The sequence below is a fragment of the Pinus tabuliformis genome, chromosome 9 (assembly GCF_031772625.1).
Source record: "Pinus tabuliformis cultivar Carrire ecotype Pingquan chromosome 9, CPIR1, whole genome shotgun sequence".
Classification (NCBI taxonomy): domain Eukaryota; kingdom Viridiplantae; phylum Streptophyta; class Pinopsida; order Pinales; family Pinaceae; genus Pinus; species Pinus tabuliformis.
Genome location: NC_142307.1, coordinates 1,360,724,818 through 1,360,747,645, shown reverse-complemented (window position 1 = coordinate 1,360,747,645; position 22,828 = coordinate 1,360,724,818). Strand labels below are relative to the sequence as shown.

General features: G+C 36.4%; 1 protein-coding gene across 3 annotated transcripts in view; it reads left to right on the top strand.

Annotated features, from left to right (window-relative positions):
• LOC149153558 (uncharacterized) overlaps window positions 1-19,073 on the top strand; it is a 101,047-nt gene extending 81,974 nt beyond the window's left edge. For all 3 annotated transcript variants that reach the window (XM_089439276.1, XM_089439277.1, XM_089439278.1), the window contains 6 exons: window positions 6,757-7,051; window positions 7,193-7,423; window positions 15,093-15,266; window positions 17,559-17,756; window positions 17,972-18,085; window positions 18,364-19,073. In XM_089439276.1, the coding sequence (XP_089295402.1) occupies window positions 6,757-7,051; window positions 7,193-7,423; window positions 15,093-15,266; window positions 17,559-17,756; window positions 17,972-18,085; window positions 18,364-18,711 (1,360 nt within the window). In that variant the 3' untranslated portion in view covers window positions 18,712-19,073. The remainder of the gene's footprint in view (window positions 1-6,756; window positions 7,052-7,192; window positions 7,424-15,092; window positions 15,267-17,558; window positions 17,757-17,971; window positions 18,086-18,363) is intronic.
• The last annotated feature ends 3,755 nt before the right edge of the window (window positions 19,074-22,828 follow it).

Below are 22,828 nucleotides of genomic sequence, written 5' to 3'. Positions count from 1 at the left end.
ACCCCCACTGTTTCAGATCCTCTTTTGCTGCGGTTAGGGCACAAAATTCTTCTCTCCAATGAGTTCTCTTTCTAAGGTATGTGATGCACAAGATTGGATGCTTCAAATGACTTCAATACGCCTTGTATTTATACACATACAAGGGCTCAACATCACATTTGAAGTGACACATCCATTGGCTCTCAAGTCGGCCTACTTGTCAACCAATAATTACTAGTCAACTTCAAAAATTCATATCTCTTTAACGACAACTCGGATTTGGATGATTTTCGTTGCGTTGGAATCATCTTTCCAAGCACTATCATCCTCATCCATCACATGTTGTGAATCCATCATGGTTTTGCCCCAAAACACGATGGGTGCCAAAACCCCATACTTGGGTTCTGAGCCCACAAGCTGCCCTTGTGGTGCTTTGCCCTCCAAACCCTGAACCCTAGGGCTTGGAGTACTTCCCAAGCTACACAAATCAACAGATTTCACAGTTCAGGAATTTTTTTGGGCAGATTTCAAGGATAATCTGGGCATATATTTTCAGTTTTGACAATCATGGACATTGATGATTGGACAATATGATCACTTTTCCCATCCATTATTTTTGTATTGCACTGAATCTAAATCTGTTGTACAAGTTGCAGCTCAAAACATGGGTTTTGTATGATGATGGGTTTCAATTGGGTTTCTAGTAATTTAAATATTGTATTTTCAACAACAAAATTACAATAAGAAAAACCTCCATGTCAAGAAAAAAAGAAATGCAACATTTCAAAGGGCTGATCCTTGTGGTTATTGCTCTTGCTTTTTCTCATTTTTCAGGTCATCTCAGCTTTTACATATTGTACATGGGTTTCCAAGAGTCATTCAAGTCCAATGCTTCCACCATCCCAACCTCAAGCACTGTGAAAAAAATTAGATAGTAGTGACATGGATTGGGTACAAAATGTTTGAATACATTCCTATTCAGTGACCTTCTTAATGAAATATGAATATAATTTCTTTATAGAATCGAAGTATTTTATAGCGGTTTTCAATACAATTGTAGAAGTTTGCAAAACCTCTTGAGAAGGAAATTCCTTTTACGTTTAGCATAATCATCATTAACAAGAAATATGAATACAAGCTTCTATAGAGAGTTCTCTGTCTCATAGACCTTTCATGGACTTTATTGCAAATTGAAAATCCCCAACCCGACATCCCTTGAAAATTTGGGGGTGCGCTCTAGCTGTCCTAGGGACATGCCCCTCCGTCCCCGCCTTTCGCTTGTCCCAAAAACTAATGCAACATAGAGACAATAGCATGGTCTAAAAATTGTGCAAGTGCCTCACCTAACACAACAAATCCTTTAAGACCCATCTAGTGTTAAGAAATGGGGAGAGAGGACATCTCATATGAATAATTGAATACAAATGGTGAGAATCATATCGCAACAACAATCAAACAAAACTCTAAACCTAATCTCTCCACAAGGGCCTTGGCATATTAATGTTCATCTTAAATAATCCGGACTCCATATTAAGGGCACATAACCCCCTAATTGAGAGTTAGTTAGCAACTTCTCTGCTATACACCCCCCCATTCTAGACAACTCTAAATTAGTTGGCAAGATAAGTCCCACCCTGCTCAATGACCATCTCAATGTGACCAAACCACCCGTACTACAATTCTCTAGCTAGACAAAATGCCCCTAAAAATGGGTGAGCCTGAAACTTGAAATAGGTGGGGAGTGTAAATAATGTCACATAAATCAAAAGACCCTCAAACTCTGTTAGTGTCAAAAAGAACTGACGAAGGTGCTAATCCCTTCGAACACCGCACCACCCACAGCCATCGAGACACTTCCCTGGGAGGTGACATTAATCAAGTCCAATACCCCTTTTTCATTGGGCATAGTGCAATGTACAAAGGGATTAGAAGCAAGTTTTGCTTCTTGCCATACTTTGACCACAAATATGTCCTTAAAAGCTGCTCAAGCCATTGAGACTGAGTCTTGTTGGGGCAACAGAAAGAGACTTGAATCATGTTGCACATGTGAGGCCTTAAGGGCTCGACCAACCACATTCAACTTCCTTGCAAAGGTGATGTTCTTAAAGTGTCAAATATGTAACTTTGTAGCCCTTTGTAGGCGCCAATCCCACACAACAATTGGAGACAGGCCCAAAAGCCTAAATGTGGTCAAGGACCTAGAGAATTGGGGGACCCAAATCATTTTATTTGACCAATGGCTGGATCAAACAACGAATCTCTCATACCAAATGATATGAAGAAGGTTCATTACCATGCAAAAATATTTAAAATCTCTGGAATATAAAGATATCCATGTGGACTAAATAGTATATAAGTAATGATAGTAGAAATTATAATGATGGGAGTACAATTGGATACCGTATATATACCTAAGTTGGAGTGCCTATTCATAAAGAGTCATGTCCTTTGGAACACGTCTTTTCATAACAATGTTATAAGAACTGAACTAAACCAGTTTGAATCGGTTGGTTCGATCGGTTGGAGGGAAAAGCCGGTTCGGATCGGCCTCGTGAACCATTTTTGGTTGGTTTAGTATTGAACTGAACATTTTCACTAAACTGGCTAGTTCCTTAAAGGAACTTACAACACAACACGTGGGGCTTGTTTTGCTTTTTTTTTTTTCAATTTTTTTTTTCTCATCGCTGGGTTTTGGCCCACAATTGGTGCTTAATATTCAAGCATATGCCTTACTATTGCAATGCAATTCATGGTAATGTTAAATTCTTAAAGTAAAAGTGATAGTCCTTTTGCTCAAATTTTTAACATTACCATGAAGGATGTTTGAGAGTGGTTTTGAACTCATTCGATTTCATATGGAGTAAGTAGAATTTTAGATCCCACTCAAAATCCAACAGGCTTAACAACATAGTTATCAGAACCAGACCGATCATTGAACAAGTAGACCCCCCGGACTAGGCACTGGTTAGCACTGTACGGAAACCAGACTGAAAAACCAGTCAACCAAAAATGCATGAAATATTCAAATTTTAAAGAAAAACATATATTTTCATGTGCATCCCATATGAATCCAAAACATTTATACACAAATAAGCAAAAGTTCTCATTTATATAGCTTGTAAGGGTGCATATAACCAAAATAGCACTGAGTGCAATCCGTTTCTAAACTGAAATTACATCAACAAACAAGCTCCACATGGCCTCTAGCATCTAAAAAAAATTATGCTACAACAAATACCTACATATCGTCAAAATCATTGCCTATATTGGGATCTTCATCATCAATATTACCCTCTAAGAATTAACATAAAATAGAAAAATCATAGCATGTCAAGTCAAGATTTTGTTTGAGTGATGAGTATTTTTTTTAGTAGGCTCATGATAGAGGAGTTCAACAATCAATGCCACTAACATAAAGGTACATAGAGGGCTTGGTGCTCTTGATTAAATACTAGTCCCATACCCTCATACATGAGAAAATCCAATGTAGCATTGCAATCATCCCAATCCTGAAATCCTGGAAAATTGTTAAGTCTGTTGGATTTTGAGTGAGATCTAAAATTTTACTTTGTCCATATGAAATCCAATGAGGTCAAAACCACTCTCAAACATCCTGAGTCATTTCATGGTAATGCTAAAAGTTTAAGTAAAAGGATGATTTCATCCTTTTCCTATAAGAATTTAACATTACCATGAAATGCATAGCTATAGTAGGGCCATATGCTTGAATATTAGGCACCTATTATGGGCTAGTGCCCATGTAAGACAAACATTAAAAGGAAAAAAGCAAAACAGGCTCCACTTGCTGCGTTCTACGTGGCTCTACCGTACTAGACCGGACAAAAATGGTTCAAGTCACCGGGTCGAACCGTTTTTTGCCTCAAAACGGTCGGACCGGTCTGAACTGGCCGGTCCGGTTTGGTCCTTATAACACTGCTTAACAATTTTTTAGAATTTCAGGATTGGGGGGATTGCAATGTTTCCATAGGATTTTGTCATGTATGAGGGTATCAAACAAGCATTTAATCAAGAGTACCAATCCCTCTATGTACCTTGATGTTAGTGGCATTTATTGTTGAACTCCTCTATCATGATCCTACGAAAAATGTACCCATCACTCAAACAAAATCTTGAATTGACATGCTAAGCATTTTTTTATCTTATTTTAACACTTAGAGGGTGAATCATGATATTGATGATGAAGGTCCCAATATAGGCAGATATTTTATGATACATAGGTATTTGTTGTAGCATGATTTTTTTTGGAAGCTAGATGTCATCTAGGGCCTATTTTTTGATGTATTTTTGGTTCAGAGATGGATTGCACTTGATGTTATTTTGGTTATGTGCACCCTTACATGCTCTATAAATGAGGAGTTTTGCTATTTGTGTATAAGTGGTTGTGATTCACATGGATGCACATGAATATGTGTTTTTCTTTAAAATTTTATGTTTTTTCTTGGTTGAATGGTTTTTTGGTCTATTTTTTTACCAGTTCCCTTGTCCAAGTACCAGTATGATGATTAGTCAAGTTCTGATAACATTATTTCATAATTATTAATTATGCAATATTTAATTATTATTATCACTATTGTCTCCTTGTGGGACGACCGAGTGGTTGGCACAATGGGATGTTATCCCCTCCACCTGGTTTCAAATGTCATGGGGAGACATTTGGCTCCTTGAAGGCTCAAGGGGTAGGCTCCCCCACCCTCGTGGAGTCTCGACTCTTGCTAAGTCATAAATTCTTGGTATATCTGGCTTACAGGCTGTGGTAGCCACTAGGTTTGATCTTGGGCCTAACCCAGATTACTCCAACGAGTTACTGATTCACCATGAAAAAAGATTATTAGTAACATTATTATTTATATTTATTATATACAAATTTATGTTCAGAACATAATTGACATGCCTTCAACATTCCAACATATTAGGAAGAGCTTCATTCCATCAAAGTCTAAAACTACTTTATCAATTGGCCATCTCAAATCCTTAGGCATCCGGTGATTCAGTGAATGAATCATCACATTCTTACAAGATTTTGTTCATTGCTTTGGAGTTGAAGAACTAACTGGTTCATTTACATGACTTGGAGAGGAAATCCCCTTTCACTTGTGAGACTTAACTTGCCAATCATGCCCAATTTCCATCCCATTGGACCGCTGATGTACCGCTTGCACTTGCACCTGAACCAACAAGACCCCTACTGGGACTACCTGGCACAATCACCCCAAATCCTCAACTTGAACCACCACTCAAGAAACCACCCCTTCCAGCACCTGAACCCCATAAAGAGTCACCGACATTGAGCTTTGAAGCCATAAAGGATCCCCTGACCCTTGCACCATGTGAAGTGAGTGTCACACTTGTACCAGTACCTGTAGCTTCCTTGGGCTTTTGTGAAGGGGGCTCAAAACAAATGGTCTTGTGCTTGGCAAACAAAGCAGGCATTTGGGAAATTGAGATATTGAACTTTCTTTAGCTTGACTCCATCAATAATGCATGCTAAAAGATATTGGGGGAGCTTATGCTTCAAGTCTACCTCCACAGATCCATGGGTCAACAATAAATATTCCATATACCATATTGCAACACCTGGCAAGTTGCCACATCTGAGTTAAACAAAAGGCACATGTATTTTGAACCCAAGTCATAGTAAGATTTCAAGGAAATGCCTTTAGGCTTTGGCGTCCGATTTCAACAGACTCCAATGATTGAAAGACTCTTCATCTAGCAGGTACATAACAAAATGAAATGACTCCTTGAGTGTCCATATGCATATGCCTTTCAAAACATTCTTTGCTGTTAGTAATCAAAAAGTTGAAATCATCAAGGTCCTGACTTCTGAGAGAGCAGAATATCAGTTTTAACTTTTTATGTAATGCTGAGAGGGAATCCTGAGCTCGTAAGGTACAAGCTCCACATGAGGCTGATCTGCATTTCCATTGGAAGCTAACATTTCTTCTCCCATCATTGAGTCCACCCCTGATGCAACAATGTTCCATGTACCTCGATGTTAGTGATATTGCTTGTTGGACTCCTCTATCATGTGGCCTTAGCAAAAATGTACCCTTCACTCAAACCAAAATCATTGATTAGGCATGCTAGGCTTTTTGTAGCATATTTTAAAGCTTGAATTAGGTAGTTTCGTAAAAAAATGGGTGGTGCTGACTGATATCCCTAGAGGATAGAGGTAGAGGCAAAGGGAGATACTAATGTTGGGGATCCCAACATAAGTGATGGTGGAACATTGCTTGCCATTTAAATGATCTCGTTCATTTATTCATAATGATTTCTTTCCAAGTTTCAATATAATTTGCTATGTGTGTATCACATTTCCCAGTTTCCTAATTTATGGCAGGTCATGTTTCCAGTGTGTTTCCCTTTCAGAAATGTGTACCTGTTTCCCTGTATCATGCAACTTAGTTTGAAACCCAAAGTGGTTCTTGTGTTAGAAATTTTGACTTGTATGTTTCTGTACTTGTATTTGGATTAGTACAATGTTTTTGAATTTTTCCTGGAAATTATAAATGTTGAAATAACTATAGGAAAAATGTGAAACTAACCTTTATTGTTATTTTCTATTGATCATCTCACTTACAGTTCATGAATATAATGTGTGTGTGTATGTGTATGCGTGCACGTACAGTAAAGTTCTGAGAATTTTCAATGGGGATTTATGCAGTTTCTTCTGTTGAATAGCCTTAGTTGCAAGTGCTTATACTGGGTTTCTTCTAAGATTTCAGTGATCTTAGGCATGTTTGCTCTAATGTGCAGATTAACATTCTGGTGGTCAAATACAGTTGTCCTACGGGAGATTGTCTCACAAACTTTTGAGAGCTCTCAATTATCACCTCAGGCATTACGTTCTAATGGATCAAATGGTGTGAAGAAAAACCATAGACTGCCTTCTCCACAGAAAATGAGAGACAGCCATAACAAACAAGGAGGTGGAAAGCTTAATCCAAAACAGAGCCTGAATGATTGGGAAGTGACACACACATTGACAACTGCACTAGAAAAAGTTGAATTGTGGATATATGGGAGGGTCATTGAATCTGTGTGGTGGCAGGTTAAATATTCTCTTTTTAGGCTTCTCTTCGGAAATTTGATGTGAATTTATTTTGCAATATTATTCTTTTTTTTCTGCTAACTGGACTGGTATGGAAGTTCAGGCCCAAGAAATTTCAACATTTTATATTTCTCATTGCAGACCATGACTCCTCATATGCAACGTCTGACTGAAGATACAATTAAGGAACAAAGGGGGTTGTATTCAAGAAGGGGCTTTGAAAAGTTACCTGGTCCTGAACTTGGTGATCATAACCAGGGAAAATTTTCCATAGATCTCTGGAAGAAAGCTTTTCTGGATGCCTTTCAGAGGCTCTGCCCTATTCGAGCAGGAGGTCATGAGTGTGGGTGCTTACCAATCTTAGCAAAAATGGTATTGTTTGCCCTTGTTTGCTTCTTTAATTAACCATAGTGATGATTCTAGTCATTCTGTAAAATGTTGAATGTGTATGATTTTTTATAATAAGTTGAATTAAAGGTGCCCCAAAATCTCATTTATTCTTCAATTCAAATTTGGATCAGGAAATGTCTCTTGCAATCTGTGGGAAATATGATGAGTTTTGGTGGAAAAATGCATGTCAAACTTCAAAGTAACAAAAACAGTAGCAGTAAAGCCCAAAACTTTAAGAAACTCCAGATTTTTTTGTTCCTTGAACTAGCTAGAAATCAAAAATACTATTAGCAAAGAAAAGGGAGACCTATCAGTGATCATCCATTGAATTAACCATTTCTTGGTCACTCTAGCTGGCATTTGATTCCTCTGAGGTGATGAAAGGTAGTTTTCCTTGGTGATGGAGCCCATGTAAGAAGGATTCCCAACCCTTCATTCTCTTGTTATTATTGAATGGGGAAAGCTCAATCACTTCAGTCAGTATATTAAATATTTTAGTTGCTGCAGAGTAACCAATATCTACCTCTGAATTTCCAGCAGCTCTTGGATCTACTTTCTCCATGGATTGTTGGAACTGGCTGGATCTAATTGCTGAAGCTTATCATTTACATTTCTTCTCTATTTGCTTCAGGTCCAGCTCTTCTTTGATCTGGGTTTCTTTCCCCACACTGCTTGAATTTTGAAAGACTGGTTCCAAATGTAAATGTCAAACATGGGTACTGAATCTTAGGGGTTGTTCCAAATGGAAGATTCCACAATTTCTGTGGCACAGTCATCTCCAATGGCATCTGTAACGTTCTAGGTCAATTTTTGCCCTAGGTTATTCTTAGCAACTAGGGGTTTCATTAAAATTTCCTTTACTATTCAAAGAACCAACCATTCCAGCATCAGTAAACAATACATCAACCATGCATACAAGGCTTACAAGCTGATCATTCAATAAATGCAGTACTATTGATATGGTCCAAATTCCTTAATTCATTAAAATCCACCCAGTACAGTGCAATTGTAAGTAATTCTAATTCCACAACACTAGATAACTAATCACCATCTTCTATCAAGTGGCCCTGCTACACCACTTGATTCTAATCAGAGAAAACACCAAACTAATTTAGGATGAACCCTTGTCCTGCTTTCTCTGTGACTGTAGCCCAGATTTGGAGAAGATGGCGTGATGATTGACATATGCGGACTCTGTTCTGCTCACCAAATCAGGATCTGAGTTTACTTCAGAATCTGGGAATGCATCCTCTCAAAACCGCCTTTGAATTTGCTTCAAGATTCTTGGACTGTTCCAGGTATCTGACTAATGCTTAGCGGAGCTTGGATATGTTCTTTTTCTCCTTTACAATCTCATATGACCGCAGGGTGATAATCACTGGCCCGACTTGCAGGTTGGCCTTCAAAGATGGGACATCCAAATCCTGTAGGGGTTTTGGTCTCCTCCTGAATATTTCTTTTATGCTGCAGTCTGAACTTAACACGATTTTGGGTCTCAGACAGAATTAGAAAGACTTCGCTGCCTCAGTGCTTTGATCTGGCGAGAAATTTTGCCTGAGGAAATTCGTCTAGTTCTATATGCACTACGCTGCCTCAGGAAACTCCACTGTCCACGACCTAGCCTCAGAAAACTCGTCTAGCACCAAGAGTCAAGCCTCAGGAAAACTGCGGCCTGTTTCAGGTGAGCTTTCCATGAATCTAGCCACCAGAACTGCGATTTATCCAGACAACTAGACTTAGAGAGGTTCGTTTCACAGATTTTCTTGGGATACCTCACTGTTCCTTGTATAAAGAGAACCTGTGCCAGAACAAAGTAGTAAAAGAAGGAAAATAGAAGAGAAAATAGGTTTATCAACTAAGGTGGAATCTTTCACCACTGCAATTGTGGAACGAACAAAGTTCGTTCTTAAAGTTAAATACTTCAGAAGACTTGGAATATGTCGATCTCCATTGAAGATACAAGAATATATATGAAATGTGTGAATAAGAGTGATACAAATGAGAGTGAAGGGCCTGCTTATATACCAAGCAGGTGTCTCTTTATGAATGGTCATGTCTCCTTAGACATGCCTCTTTGTTAAACTAATTATTATTTATTTACATATGATTATGATTATTATTTATTATCTATTATTACGTTTACATAAATTATATTCATAACATTGCCTTCCACCTCAAAAAGCTTTGTCCTCAAAGCTTAAAGATGAAAAGGCTTGATCTCTTTTGTGTTTCAAATGTCTTCTTATCTTGGAACTGTCATCTTTATTGATACAAGTTGATATGATCCTTGGAGTGATATATAAAATTGTCGCACAGAGGAGTGATCTGACTATCCCAAATTAATCTTTTGTGAAATCTTTTGATTACTGGAAACTTGTGATGAACTGTTATCACTGGACTGAGTTGTGTGCACTTCAGTGTTCTTCGGAACATAAGTTTGTTGTTTATGTTCTGAGTGATACGGATTCGTAGATTGATTGAAATGTCTGTTCTTGTGATTCGGATGTAGATAAAGAGTTCTTTTGGTTTCCCTTATCATGTGTGTGGCAAGATTCTGATTTACTTTGGGTTCTGATGTTGTCGAGTTGGTTACAAATATTCACTTGGAATTTCCTTTGTCTCAACACCTAAGTGCGCTTTTTCTTTAACTGACGTGTCTTCTTCTTGAGTCGTGATATTCGCTGGATCGGTATTTGTTCCTCTTTCTTCCACTTGGACTGAAGACTTGGGCACTTCTTTTGTGATAAGTTCTTCTAGTTTTTTTTCAATGATTTCTTATCATCCTTAAGTTTCTTAATTTGCGTGATTAGACTTTGATTATGATTTCTACGATGTAAGAGTTCCTCATTTTCTGAATCAACTTTATTTTGGTCTTCAAGCTTCTCATCTTTTAAACCCCTGATTTGTTTTAATAACCTTTGTTAAATTTCCCATAAACTTTCTTCATCTTTTCCTGATAGACTTTCATTGAGTTTCTTTTCAGAAATTTCCTTTTCTTGTTCTAATTGTTGTTTCTTAGCTTTACATTTTCTCACTTGTGTAAGTAGTTTCTAATTATGCTCCTTCAAACATGAATTTTCCTTATTTTTGTTGGATATGACTTCTTTAATCTCTTTATGCTTCTTTGATACTGTTTTTGGATTCTCTTGGAACATTAGTTTCACAATATCCTTAAGATATTTTGATGAAGACATTATCGGTTCTGATTTCGTTGTCATGTCTTGGAACGTGACCGTCTTCTTCTTGTGAGGGAACATCAATAAATTTTTCTGTGTGTTTAAAATAAGCGTACTTAATTCCTTGAACCAAGGTTGATCGAGAATTATGTCAACCTTTTTGTCAAGCATAGTTATGACACGAAATTGAGATATGTACTCATAATGATCAATTGTCACTTGTAAATTATTAATTTCATATTCTTTTTTCGCCAAAAATACCTTTTCGTTTGCCTATATTTGGCTCTAGAACTAATAATTGATTTTCCAAATTAATACTGATGTAATTATCCTCGATGTTTGGATTAATAGCGATACTAATCTCTTTCCTTTGGATACACCCTTTTAATGTAAATAATCTAAGATCTACAATTGGGATACCTTTATAGGAGAAACCTCCTTCCTTTATTTTCAAATTAGGCTCATATATATATATATATTTTCCCTTGTTCTTTTCTCTTCAGAGATTTAATCTATTTGTATTAGTCAATAATTTGGTTTTTTCCTCCCTTTACTCTTGAAAAATGCTTCCTTAATTTTGATTTATTTTAATTACTCCTTTTATAATTGAATTGGAATTTTCCCCTTACTTCAAATCTTTCTCTTCTTTTTTGTATAATATATATATATATATATATATATATTTGTTATTTTTATAATAATTTTTTTTATATATATTTATAATTTTTTACTTTTTTCTTTTTGAAAAGGTACAACCCTAGTGAAAGGGTATAATATAAAATATATGTCCACTTATGTGCCTTTGACTCTAAGAATTTTCTCCACGTAAAAAGTAAAACTTGCCATTCACATAAAGAGATTTTGTATAGTAAAACTTGCCATTCACATAAAGAGATTTTGTATTCCTTTTGTTCGTTTTTTACCTTGAAAATACCATGGGCAATTACCATGGGTTGCTAAAACAATGAGCTTGTAAACCACTTAATGAAGAATCAAAATAATATTATCTACTCTTATCTATAGTTTTAAATATATTTGGAAAGATTCCCTTTTGACTTTATCATGCACTTTTTAACAATAATGTAGAACCTTTTTATATATATGATTGTTCTCCTTCAAAATTTACATCGGACTATTTGTTTTTTATTAGAATTATTGAAATGTCAATGGCCAAAGGCCTTATTTTATTTATTTATTTTTAATATATATATATTTTAACTCTTTTCTTTTATAATCTTTTTTCCAATTCTTTTTTTGAACTCTAATTTTTTTGAAGTGGCCAAGCGCCTGACCGAAAATGGAGAAACTTAACTCGTGTAGCAAAACGCTTTAGTTGCGGCGACAAGTTGATGGCCAAAGGCCAAGATTTGCCATCGTGGCTTTGATACCATATGGAATGAACAAAGTTCGTTCTTAAAGTTAAATAACTCCAAAAGACTTGGAATATGTCGATCTCCATTGAGGATACAAGAATATATATAAAATGTGTGAATAAGAGTGATACAAATGAGAGTGAAGGGCTTGCTTATATACCAAGCAGGTGTCCCTTTATGAACGGTCATGTCTCCTTAGACATGCCTCTTTGTTAAACTAATTAGTATTTATTTACATATTATTATGATTATTATTTATTATTTATATTTATTACTTTTATATAAATTATATTCATAACAAATTATAGGAGAAAAGGGGTCTTAAAATCCTTAGAGCCTCATGCTCAAAGAAAAACAGAGATAATAGATCAAATCCAATGATTCTCCAAATGAATTCGACCCTCTTGTATTTGTAGATTTCCTAGAGGGGACTGTCTCCTTAATTGATGAGTAAAATTCACACCAAACTCCAACTTTGGGTTTCTTTGCTCAACTGCCCCAAAACTTGCCCAGGTATTTTGGGGTTTTCCCCTTTATTAAGGATTATAGCCTATGGGGATTGATAGGTTACTTCGTCTCTTGAGTGATTAATTATTTGGGAACATTACATCAACTGCATTGTTTACCTATTGTTGGGCTCCTCTCAAGATTCCTTCATGAAGCTTCCCAATTTACAGCTTACATAGCTGTTTGAGTGTGGGGAAGAAAAGGTTTTTTCTTGTCTTCTTTGTAGGAGATGGCCTTCCAGACTGTTAATTCTGTTATTTCTTAGGACTGTCCTGCTTCATTGAACCTTCTCCCTGCTCCATTTTGACAGAACTCCAGAAATTCTATGACCAGAACCAAGGTAAAGATCATTTCAACAACTTGGGCAGCAATATCAAGAAATGATGAAGGCATGATCCCATAGTTCTATCTCGTCTATGTGAAGACGGTTTGGTGCATTTATTGCTGGGAGGGGATGAACTAAAGATACAACTCAATCTTAGTTTTCTGTCTATTAAAGATCATTCTTACGTTGATTCCCAATGTTTTGGGACCCCACTTTTCGAACTTCAGAGGATAAGTAAGCTTTGTATCCCCAAGGTGGGGTATAAAATTATAGTTCCTAGCAGATTTTGGAGGCGTTTATTCTCAACTCCCATTCTTAATTATATATCTCATAAAACTTAATTCAGATTCTCCTCCAAGATGCGCTTGTAAATTTTCCCAATTTTAATATTCCCTTGATTTTGGAGTTCTAATCCTTATCAGTTTGCTGTCCTTTAGGTTGGTTGCTTGGTTAGCAACGCAATATGCTGCTCTATTAGCAGTTATTCTTACAAGAAGGAATTCATTACTTTTAAATGATAATCTTTTGCCTTTTTCAACCATTTTAAATGGTTTGAGAATTTCAGGATCTGAGGGTGAGCCTTGCCTATCATCATGTTGACGATGATTTGGGAGTCTTTTTTCATGATAAAATATTTTTCAGGACTCTAATCCTGCAATTAAAGCGTTAACTGCCACCTGGTTATTTGTATCATCTCCCACGCCTTCCATTTAAGATAGCTTTGAGCGTGTCTTTTTGATTGTTGGGTATGTAACGACATCATTCTCATTGGGTGTACTCTATGTATATATTCTATTTTTGTGTGTATCCTCAAGATTTTGTAATGAAGTTGAAGTGCTAGGCATTTCTCTTATTGTATTTGAATATTTGTACAAAGGCCACTTTTGTGTAATATGGGCGTAATCACTCTTAACAGTGACTTATGCTCCAAGTTAAGTTTTTGGCATCTTTATCGACATAAAATTCAAATAAGGCTTCTCCCTCTCGTAGGTGTCTCTTATCATTTTGTCAATATGACCAACTAGCCTTTGGTGTTTATTAGAGACATTTGTTCATTACTTGCATTTGCAGGTGCAATGCATTCCTTGGTGAGCAGGGATCCCTACTCTTTTATGATTTATTTGCTTCGGGATATTTTGGTTATCTTCATAGTTGTTGTGGTAGTTACCTTTTGAGTACGGAATGCTACAAGTTGGTATGAGAACTTTAGCTGATTTTTGCTTTTGTTGTATGGTTACCAAAAAACGATAAACAAAATGAAGAAAAGAAAATGTGAAGGGGAAAATCACAATATGTTAGGCAGAGCATGATGAAAGCTTTATGAAGTCTGTAGAAGAAATGAGGCATTTGATGCAGCACTATAAACACTAAGACATCATAAATGGTTTGAGAATTTCCAGATGCAGGGTGAGCCTTCCCTATCATTATGGTGATGATGATTTGGCAGTCTCCTTTCATGACAACGTTTTAAAGCTAAGCATTTTTCAGAATTTTAATCTTGCAATTAAAATGTTAACTGCAGCTTGGTTATTTGTATCATCTCCTGCGCCCTTTAAGTTTTATGTATAGCTTTGAGCATGTATTTTTTGATTGTTGTGTACCTAACCATATCATCCTCTTATTGGGTGCTAGACTCTATATACTAGAGCTTTTTTTTTTTTTTTGTGTATTCTCAAGATTTTGTAATAATGTTAAGTACTAGGCATATTTTTTTTAAAATCATATTCCAGTATTTGTGAAAATTCCACTTTTATGTAATAAGGGCCCAATTGCACTTATTAGTGCCTTAATACCCAATTTTTTTTAAAATCATATTCCAGTATTTGTGAAAATTCCACTTTTATGTAATAAGGGCCCAATTGCACTTATTAGTGCCTTAATACCCAATTTAAGTTTTTGGCCTTTTTATTGATATAAAATTTAAATTGGATTCAGGACACGTAGGGCCTGGGTAGGGCCTGGGGGATGAATCCGGTTTCATAGGTCATAACCAATGCACAAAACACAAATGAAACTTATACAGAGTTAAGATTCTGCAAAATACAGATCATTTATGCATGTGAAACCTAAAAATGGTTCTTGTACAAATTGGATGATTGCTACCCTTGTATAGTAGTACAATGTTACGAATTTTACAAAACTTTGATGCAGATCTCAAAACATCTCTTGCATCAGCAAGCAAGAAAAAATAACGGTAAAATCACATTATTTGTACTGTAAGAAGATTATTATTAATACTGTTTGTAATGTTATTTTGCATCTTCCTGCAGGTTATGGAACAGTGTGTAGCCAGGCTAGATGTTGCCATGTTCAATGCTATACTACGCCAATCAGAAGAAGAGATGCCAACAGATCCCATATCAGATCCGATAAGTGATCCAAGTGTACTTCCAATACCTGCTGGCAACCTGAGCTTTGGTGCTGGTGCACAGCTAAAAAATGCAGTAGGTTATCTTCATTGTTGGTTGATATTTTCTGCATGCAATGTCAATTTTGTCAGTGAGATCAAGATGTACCTATATCCTAGTCATATTTTAATTAGATATTTTCTTTCTTTTTGCCAGACCTTATTACATATCGACCTTGCTTTTTCAGATCTTTAATCTTAACTTTTTTAAACACGTTATAAAACTTAGGTTAATGACCTGCAAATAAATAATATATTATTATATATTCAGAGATCTGAATTTGAGATCCTTTACTGCAAAGGGCCGACTAGACACAGAGGTAACTTTTAGGGATCTTATTTAACTAACTTCAAAATGACTGCATTAGAAGTAATTCGTCTTTGTAAACTGTAGAAATTGTAGAGTAAAAACATTCTGGCTAACAGCTTTCTCGTTGTACACATCAAGAATTAAGTTTCACAAATCCACACAGAGTGATTGAATGGCATCAAAATATATTTGGACTTAAATATACATGATGTTTCTGATGATACATGTGAGTATAGATCCCATATATAAATCCTACCATGTATTGCTGCTTACATTGTTGTTTCTGGTACCCAGGAAAGTAAGAGAATCTCAGAGTACTGGGTTTTGCGCCTCACTCAGTTGGTTTCTTACCTACTGTGGTATGCCGATGCTTTACAGACGTGCATAAATCTATCAATTATTTTGCAATTTTTTGGAACAGAACCATTTGTATATTCTACTGATGTAAAACCCATCATGGATGTCAATTGTATATAGAACAGTATTTGAATGCCTAAATCAATTAATACATCTGCAAGACACAATGCTTGTATGAGGACATGGGAGCAAGGTTTCTTTAAGTCATTATTATTGTTGCTAGTAAATGTTGGGGGATGTTCTACCAGTCTGTTGCTAGATCTCTCAAAGTCCGGTCACAATGTATTAAAGGATAGCAACTCTTGTAAGTTGTATATCATGTTATTGAATACCTTCAATAGGGGTGCGGGAAACTACTGGTACATGATGAACAGTTGTGTTTGCTTGCTGTTGATACAGACTTCCTGTCTTATTGCTTTGGGAAATAGATCTCATTTTGCTTCTTGAATCTTGTAGTTGTAATAAGCAGTTTACACTGCATTGTACTTTCCAGATGGGTTTGGTGAAGTTATTTGGCAGTTTGAACTTGAAGGATATGCTTCATTTAGTCAAGTAAGGAATCTTGAGAGTAGACAACAGAAAAGAAACACTTCTGGAAAATAATGTGAGCATTGCTCATTGGCATTATGAACCTTTTTAAGACATAAGCAGAGGATGTGAACTTCATGCCATCATGGTAATACACGCTGTTTAGAGTTTAATCTTGAATAAGTACTAGAATTTCGAGTGTAAGATGATGAGGATGGGATTCAAAATTGAAAGTAATATGCCAGAAAACCGACAAGGATGAGAAAAGTGTAATTGATTGTGTGGTCTGAAGTTTTTGCAAGAGCAAAAGGGCATGCCATTTGTGGTGGATTTGTCAATGGTGTGTGCTCAATCTGGGTTCTTGTTGGAAATGTAAAGAAAAGCAGTATAGGTAACAAAGGATAGATGATTTTGCTGGTAATTTCTTTTATTTAGTTTGAGGTTATGGTTCATGGCATATTTTATAGGTGTCACTACAGCTCCCTTAATCTGAAAGGTGTCGTCGCACAACTTACAAGTAGTCTTGGTTGCATGGAAAATTACAACCTTTTTATACACTGAAGAAGTGACTATGGCAAGAATGGCTCTCTTGACTGAAATTCCATGTTGGATATGTAAAGTTGGATTCCTTTTCCTGTTTGTGTTTGAGCCAATACAGAGTGGCTTTTCATCAGCTGAAGCCAAGAGTGATTTACGAGGAATAATTTCTTCAGATTCCTGTAGATAATGTTTCTTAAGAGCTTGATGTTAATTACTGCAAAAACATGCTTCTTCTCTCCTCCCCCTTTTTACCTCATATTCCTCTTTTCTTTGATGGTCAGGGATGGCAAATGTGTATGGCCTATTAGGAGAAAGCATGCTTATAGCAATTCATGTGCATGCATGATATCTTGATTACACTGGTTATTCTTATTCATTTCAACACTGAGGTGTATCATTTGTTGTTGTTGTCAGTCAGATCTTAGAAAGAGAGTTTCTATATATTTGCTGATGTTCCTGCTAATAATATACTGGGGATTATGGTTCCTAGGCTATATAACTGAATCAAGAATCCTAATTTATGAAATTTGTTGTGTCATGGCTGTCTCATATTCGAGGCTCAAGTATGGTATTTACACTGAATTCCTTGTGCAGGTTGGAAACTGGTCTAGATGGTTGACAGACCTGGTCGGTATTGATGCAGAAGATTCACCTCGAATAGGTGGTGACCCTCAGGAGGATAATAATGAGGATGTTGAAACAACGTTCAGTTCCTTTCCTCTTCTCAATGCAACCAGTGATTTATTGATGCTTCCTAAGGATATGCTTATGGACAAGTCAATTAGAAAAGAAGTAAGGTCTCTTATCCTGTTATATCTGAAGAGGAATGTGCAATTAAAAGTGCATGAAAACAATTGTTTGTAGTTGTCTATTTATTTCTGATTTCTTGAAAGATTTGTTGCAACTCTGCTTCTTATAACTCTTAGGTTAGTTGCCTTTAGGATTAAGCATTTTTTTTTGTAAACATGTAATAATGGCTAATTCGAGTTATTGGTTATGCTAAACAGGTTTGTCCTGTGCTGAGTTTACCTTTGATAAAACGAATTTTATCCAATTTTGTGGCGGATGAGTTTTGTCCTGATCCTGTGCCATGTTCAGTCATGGAAACATTGAATGCCGAGGTAAGTTCTATAGAGGCAACAAGCAACGATCGACTGTCAAGAAAAGGTTAAACTTTAGCAGAAGATTAATATAGGAAGATTGTTTTTCTCCTTAGTTATATCAGGATTCAGTTAAAGTTGTTATTGTAGATTATTAAATGAAGAAGCTATATTATGTAGCATTGGCAATATAGGATGCTTAAAGATTTAATACCTGGGGTGTCACATAATCTTTTCTTAATCCCCACAAGGCTTATTTTGTTTTTTGCATGAATGGGATGAAAATGATGATGGTGCAGGGCGAGGAAGAATCAACCTACAGTTCTCTGTTGTCTGCTCCTTCCATTCAATACTCTCCACCTCCTGCAGCATCTGTTAGAGAGAAGATTGGAGACGTAAGCAGCCATATCCACCTTGGAAGAAGTGCATCAAATGTACTGAGGAAAGGTTACACTAGTGATGATGAACTTGATGAACTAGAGTCCCCCCTTCTGTCCTTGTTAGACGAAACTATGCATGGAGTTGGAGCCCAGAAAATTCAGTTGCAAAGTAATGGAAAGTCTAGAGGGCATACAAACCAGTCAACTGGCAATGCCGGACTAAACAGGCGTTATCATCTACTTCGAGAGGCATGGATTGCTAAGTGATGGGAACGCTCATGGTTGGCAAACTTTATTTTCCTAGTAGTTTGGTATCAGAATGTATAATATTAAGGTAATTCTATATGCCGTTTGAGATGCATGATCTCAGTACAGCTAGGGTCACATCATTCTTTCATGTCATAGTACAGGTTCTAATGTAGATATATGTGTAACATTACGTCAACAAATTGACATCCTGAGAGTAATTGGAAGATGTTTTTGTTTTTACTTAAATGAACATTTGTTCGTATATCTATTCTATTGAGTGGAATTAACAATCCTCTTTTGTGGCAAAGCTCTTCTAGGCTCTTTGGAAGTACAACAAAAGATTGCATGCCTTTTATAAAAGATTATTTGTTTTCAGTTAATCTTCATTGTTTCCATAGTTGGATAGTTGGAGGCGTCAAATGTTTACTCTCTGGAAAGAATGGCATAGCGTACCAAGACTGCATCTATATAATACACATGAAACTTGGGGAGGGCAGAAATATTTCATCATTTAACGTTCGAGTAACAGGGAATTTTTTTACTGCAAATTAAGTGGACTATTTTCTTTTAAGTACTTTCGTGTCCTTTGTTGGTAGAAACCATGATTTTTGCCTCCTGATAGTTATTACAATTACAAGCTTTTCTACGGACTGTGTGGAGTGAGGCAGTTCGATTATTATTTGGAATGAGCTGCTGCAAATTCTATACATTAAAGCATCACCACAAGCAAGATTTAACTACAGGGAAGTTTCTAGGAGCAAGATTTAGAGTGGCAATGAAGGATTCTTATTTATTTTTAGACTATGAAGGAATATCAAGAGATTTTTGACTACTTGAAGATGTATACTTTGGGTTTTCCATTCGTCTTTTCCGCTGGATGCTATACAATCTTAGAAGTTTATCAAGTATAGTTTGGTTTGCCATTTACCTTTTTCATTGGCTGTTATACAATCATAGTAAAGAATTTTACCCCTTATCTATGGGGCGAGAGCAATGAAGTGTTGGCACCCTACTGTGTGTTGGCACCCTACTGTGGAGAACGTATAACAACCTTTTGATTATAAAATTTAGCATATGAATGCATCATACGCTAATTCTTGAAATAGAGAGTTACATCATGGACCAAACAATAAAAGGAAATCCTTGCCCTAAAAGTAAGAAAATTCTGGGAAGGGATTTAACATCTTCACAGAAAAATCTGAATTTGGCTTATCCAGCAAAGTCAATTTATGCGTGAAAAGAGTCAATACCCCCAAGTTCACTAGGGACGGTTCCAGTAAAGGTAGTCGTACCCTTGTTTTTCCACATAAATCCAATAGCGGACAACTGAAATGTCATAAAATACTGCCAAGTGTCCAAGAAAAGAGCCTTTCTAAAAAAGCAGGGCAATGAAGAAAAAGTTAAATACACCTTGAAACTATGAGCAAAAGGTCTTGTAGAGGGGTATCTCTTAAAGACGTGTTTAACTATATCATTGTTTCACAAAACCTCGACTTAACAACAATGAACCTTGATGGAGCATAAGCCACTGAAATATTGTGTTTGAAATAATATTTGAGATTTCAAATACAATGACACCTTAGCCATTGTGCTTTCAGATCTTTCACCGCCCACTTTTTGTCCAATCGCAGAACAATTTCAGAGGGCCAAAACATTAAACACCACACCATTTACACAATGAACACAACGTGTATCTTGGGAAAATCCAGCTAGAAAGCAAGACTTTGCCTTGCTCTTTTATTATGTGGGATGAAATGCAAATACAAAAAAAGATGGACTCCTTGTGGAGTTGCAATATATATATGGTGTCTTCAATGGTTGTGATAGGGTCCATTATTTACCATGTTCAACTTATGATATTCTATTCCTTGTCTACGAGACAATGGATCAATAAAAGATGGAAGCCCCATCCTTTCCACATACTCTGATTGCTGTTTAGGGTTGGCCCTTTTTTGCATGTCTTAATTCTCAATTATGTTTAGGGTTTTGCACCCTCATGATTTTTCTAGAAAATTCATGCATGGCTAGTTCCATGTGTGGGTAATTGTAGTGGACATGGTATCCATTAATTGTCATGGTGGTTGTAGGCATAGGTCATCTTCCGAGGGGCATAACTTCTGAATTTTCCACTCGAGTATCAAAATAGATGAAAAATAACTGGGTGATCCATCTCCTTAGAGAGGACTCAAGACATGGAGTTGCATTTTAAAAAGACATTTTTTAGGGTCCTTGTACAATGCTCTTATAAGCAGGTTTGTCTAATTTAATTTAAGGTTTGCTTTGGTTAAGACCATGCCAAGTATGTGGTTGTTGGTCTTATAGTTCCACAATTCTCTCCAAAAGAAGTATTTTTTTGGCCAATGATCGCTATCTAGGGTTAGGATTTTTCTGAATGCCTTAATTCTCAATTAGGTTTAGGGTTTTGGACCCTATAGAATTTGGGTAATCACAGTGGACATGGCTCATTAAGTGCCTTGTGGTTATAGGCATAGGTCAACTTGTGGGAGACATAACATCCAATTCCACTCGAGTATTCGAATGGATGAAAAATTATGAGGTGATCCATTTTGGATCACCCATCTCCTTAGATAGGACTTGAGACATGGAGTTGCATTTTAAAAAGGCAATTTTTAGGATCCTTAACAATGTTCTCATAAGCAGGTTTGTTCAATAGAATTTAAGGTTTGATTCGGTAATGACCATGCCAAGTATGTGGTTGTTGGTGCTTATAGTTCCACAAGTCTTTTCAAAAGATGTATTTTTTTTTTGCCAATTTTTGGTAAGAAACATAATCTAGGTGACCTCTTAGAGACTAAAAGGTCCAAATAGGTCATCCTAGGCAAACCACTATTGAAGAATGTAACTAGCTTCAACTTTCATAATTGTACTTGTCAAAAGAAAATCTTATTATTAAACCATGGGTTTGATGCTTGGGTCAATGTTTTCTAAGCCAAAGTCCCCGTTGAGGACTTGGTTTTTCTTGAGTCATTAAAGTCCTTGTTATTATTATTAGACCCTTCGTGGGCCTTTGTATAATGTAAAACGAATTATTTTTAAGTCAAAAAGGTAATTTGTCACCTCCACACCAAGTCAGTCTGGATTAGGGCAATTCGACCTCACAAGAAGCCTATATATTGAGCAACTCGACTTCATTTGGAGAACATCATCAACAAGTTCGATCTCTAAGAGAGTGCAGAGTTGCAGGAGCAGAGAAGAGGAAAATCGAGTTTTTGGGCTACCTTTCTCTCACACGTGTGAAGATATTGAGTTGAAGTTGTTAAAGTTGGGGCCAAAATTCTCTTTGTTGCAGGGTCAAATTTTTGATGTTGGGGGCCAAAAATCTACTGTTGGGGCCGAAATTCTGATCTGAAGCTGCACCTTGAAGCGTCGACACTTGGAAGGTTGAGAAAATGACATCTACAAGGAGGAAGGGCTGACTTGGTGGTTGGAGGAGGTATTTATCTAGGTCTCAGAAGTAAGGAAGTGTCTCATCTTGAATTGAATCACTGAAGGAATAGTTCTTGACTAGGTTTTCCCCTTACAGGGGTTTTTCCCTCGCTGTGCGCCTACATCTTGTGTCTATTGTTCTTATGATCTTCACACATAAATAATTTGGTAATTGCTTGATGAAATATAATCTAATAAATAAGTAAAAGAGACCAACATAATTCACAAGTAATTATCAACAAAGAGCAATCAAACCCTAATATCTATTAGCATTGATTTCTCAACATGGTATCAGAGCTAAGGTATCACTTTTTTAGCTTGAAAGGAAAGGTTACTCCCTCTATGACAAGTTACTTGAAAATGAGATTCAATATCATAAGAATTGCAGGAAGTTGGATTGGAAGGATCATCTACAACTTATCTAATAAAGTCAAAAGTGAAGGGTTTTGCACTGCTCTCACAAGTACTCTCGATGATGACAATGCATGGATCATTGATAGTGGAGCATCAAGACACATGATGGAAGAAAGTGGACAACTTCATACTCTATCGAAGGAACCATCATCTCATGCAATGGAGTTAAGAGACAACAACAATTATGCGGTCAAAGGCCTGGGATCTACATCATTAATGCTGAAAAATGGAGCAAAGCTACATCTCAACAATATACTCTATGTTCCAGGGTTGA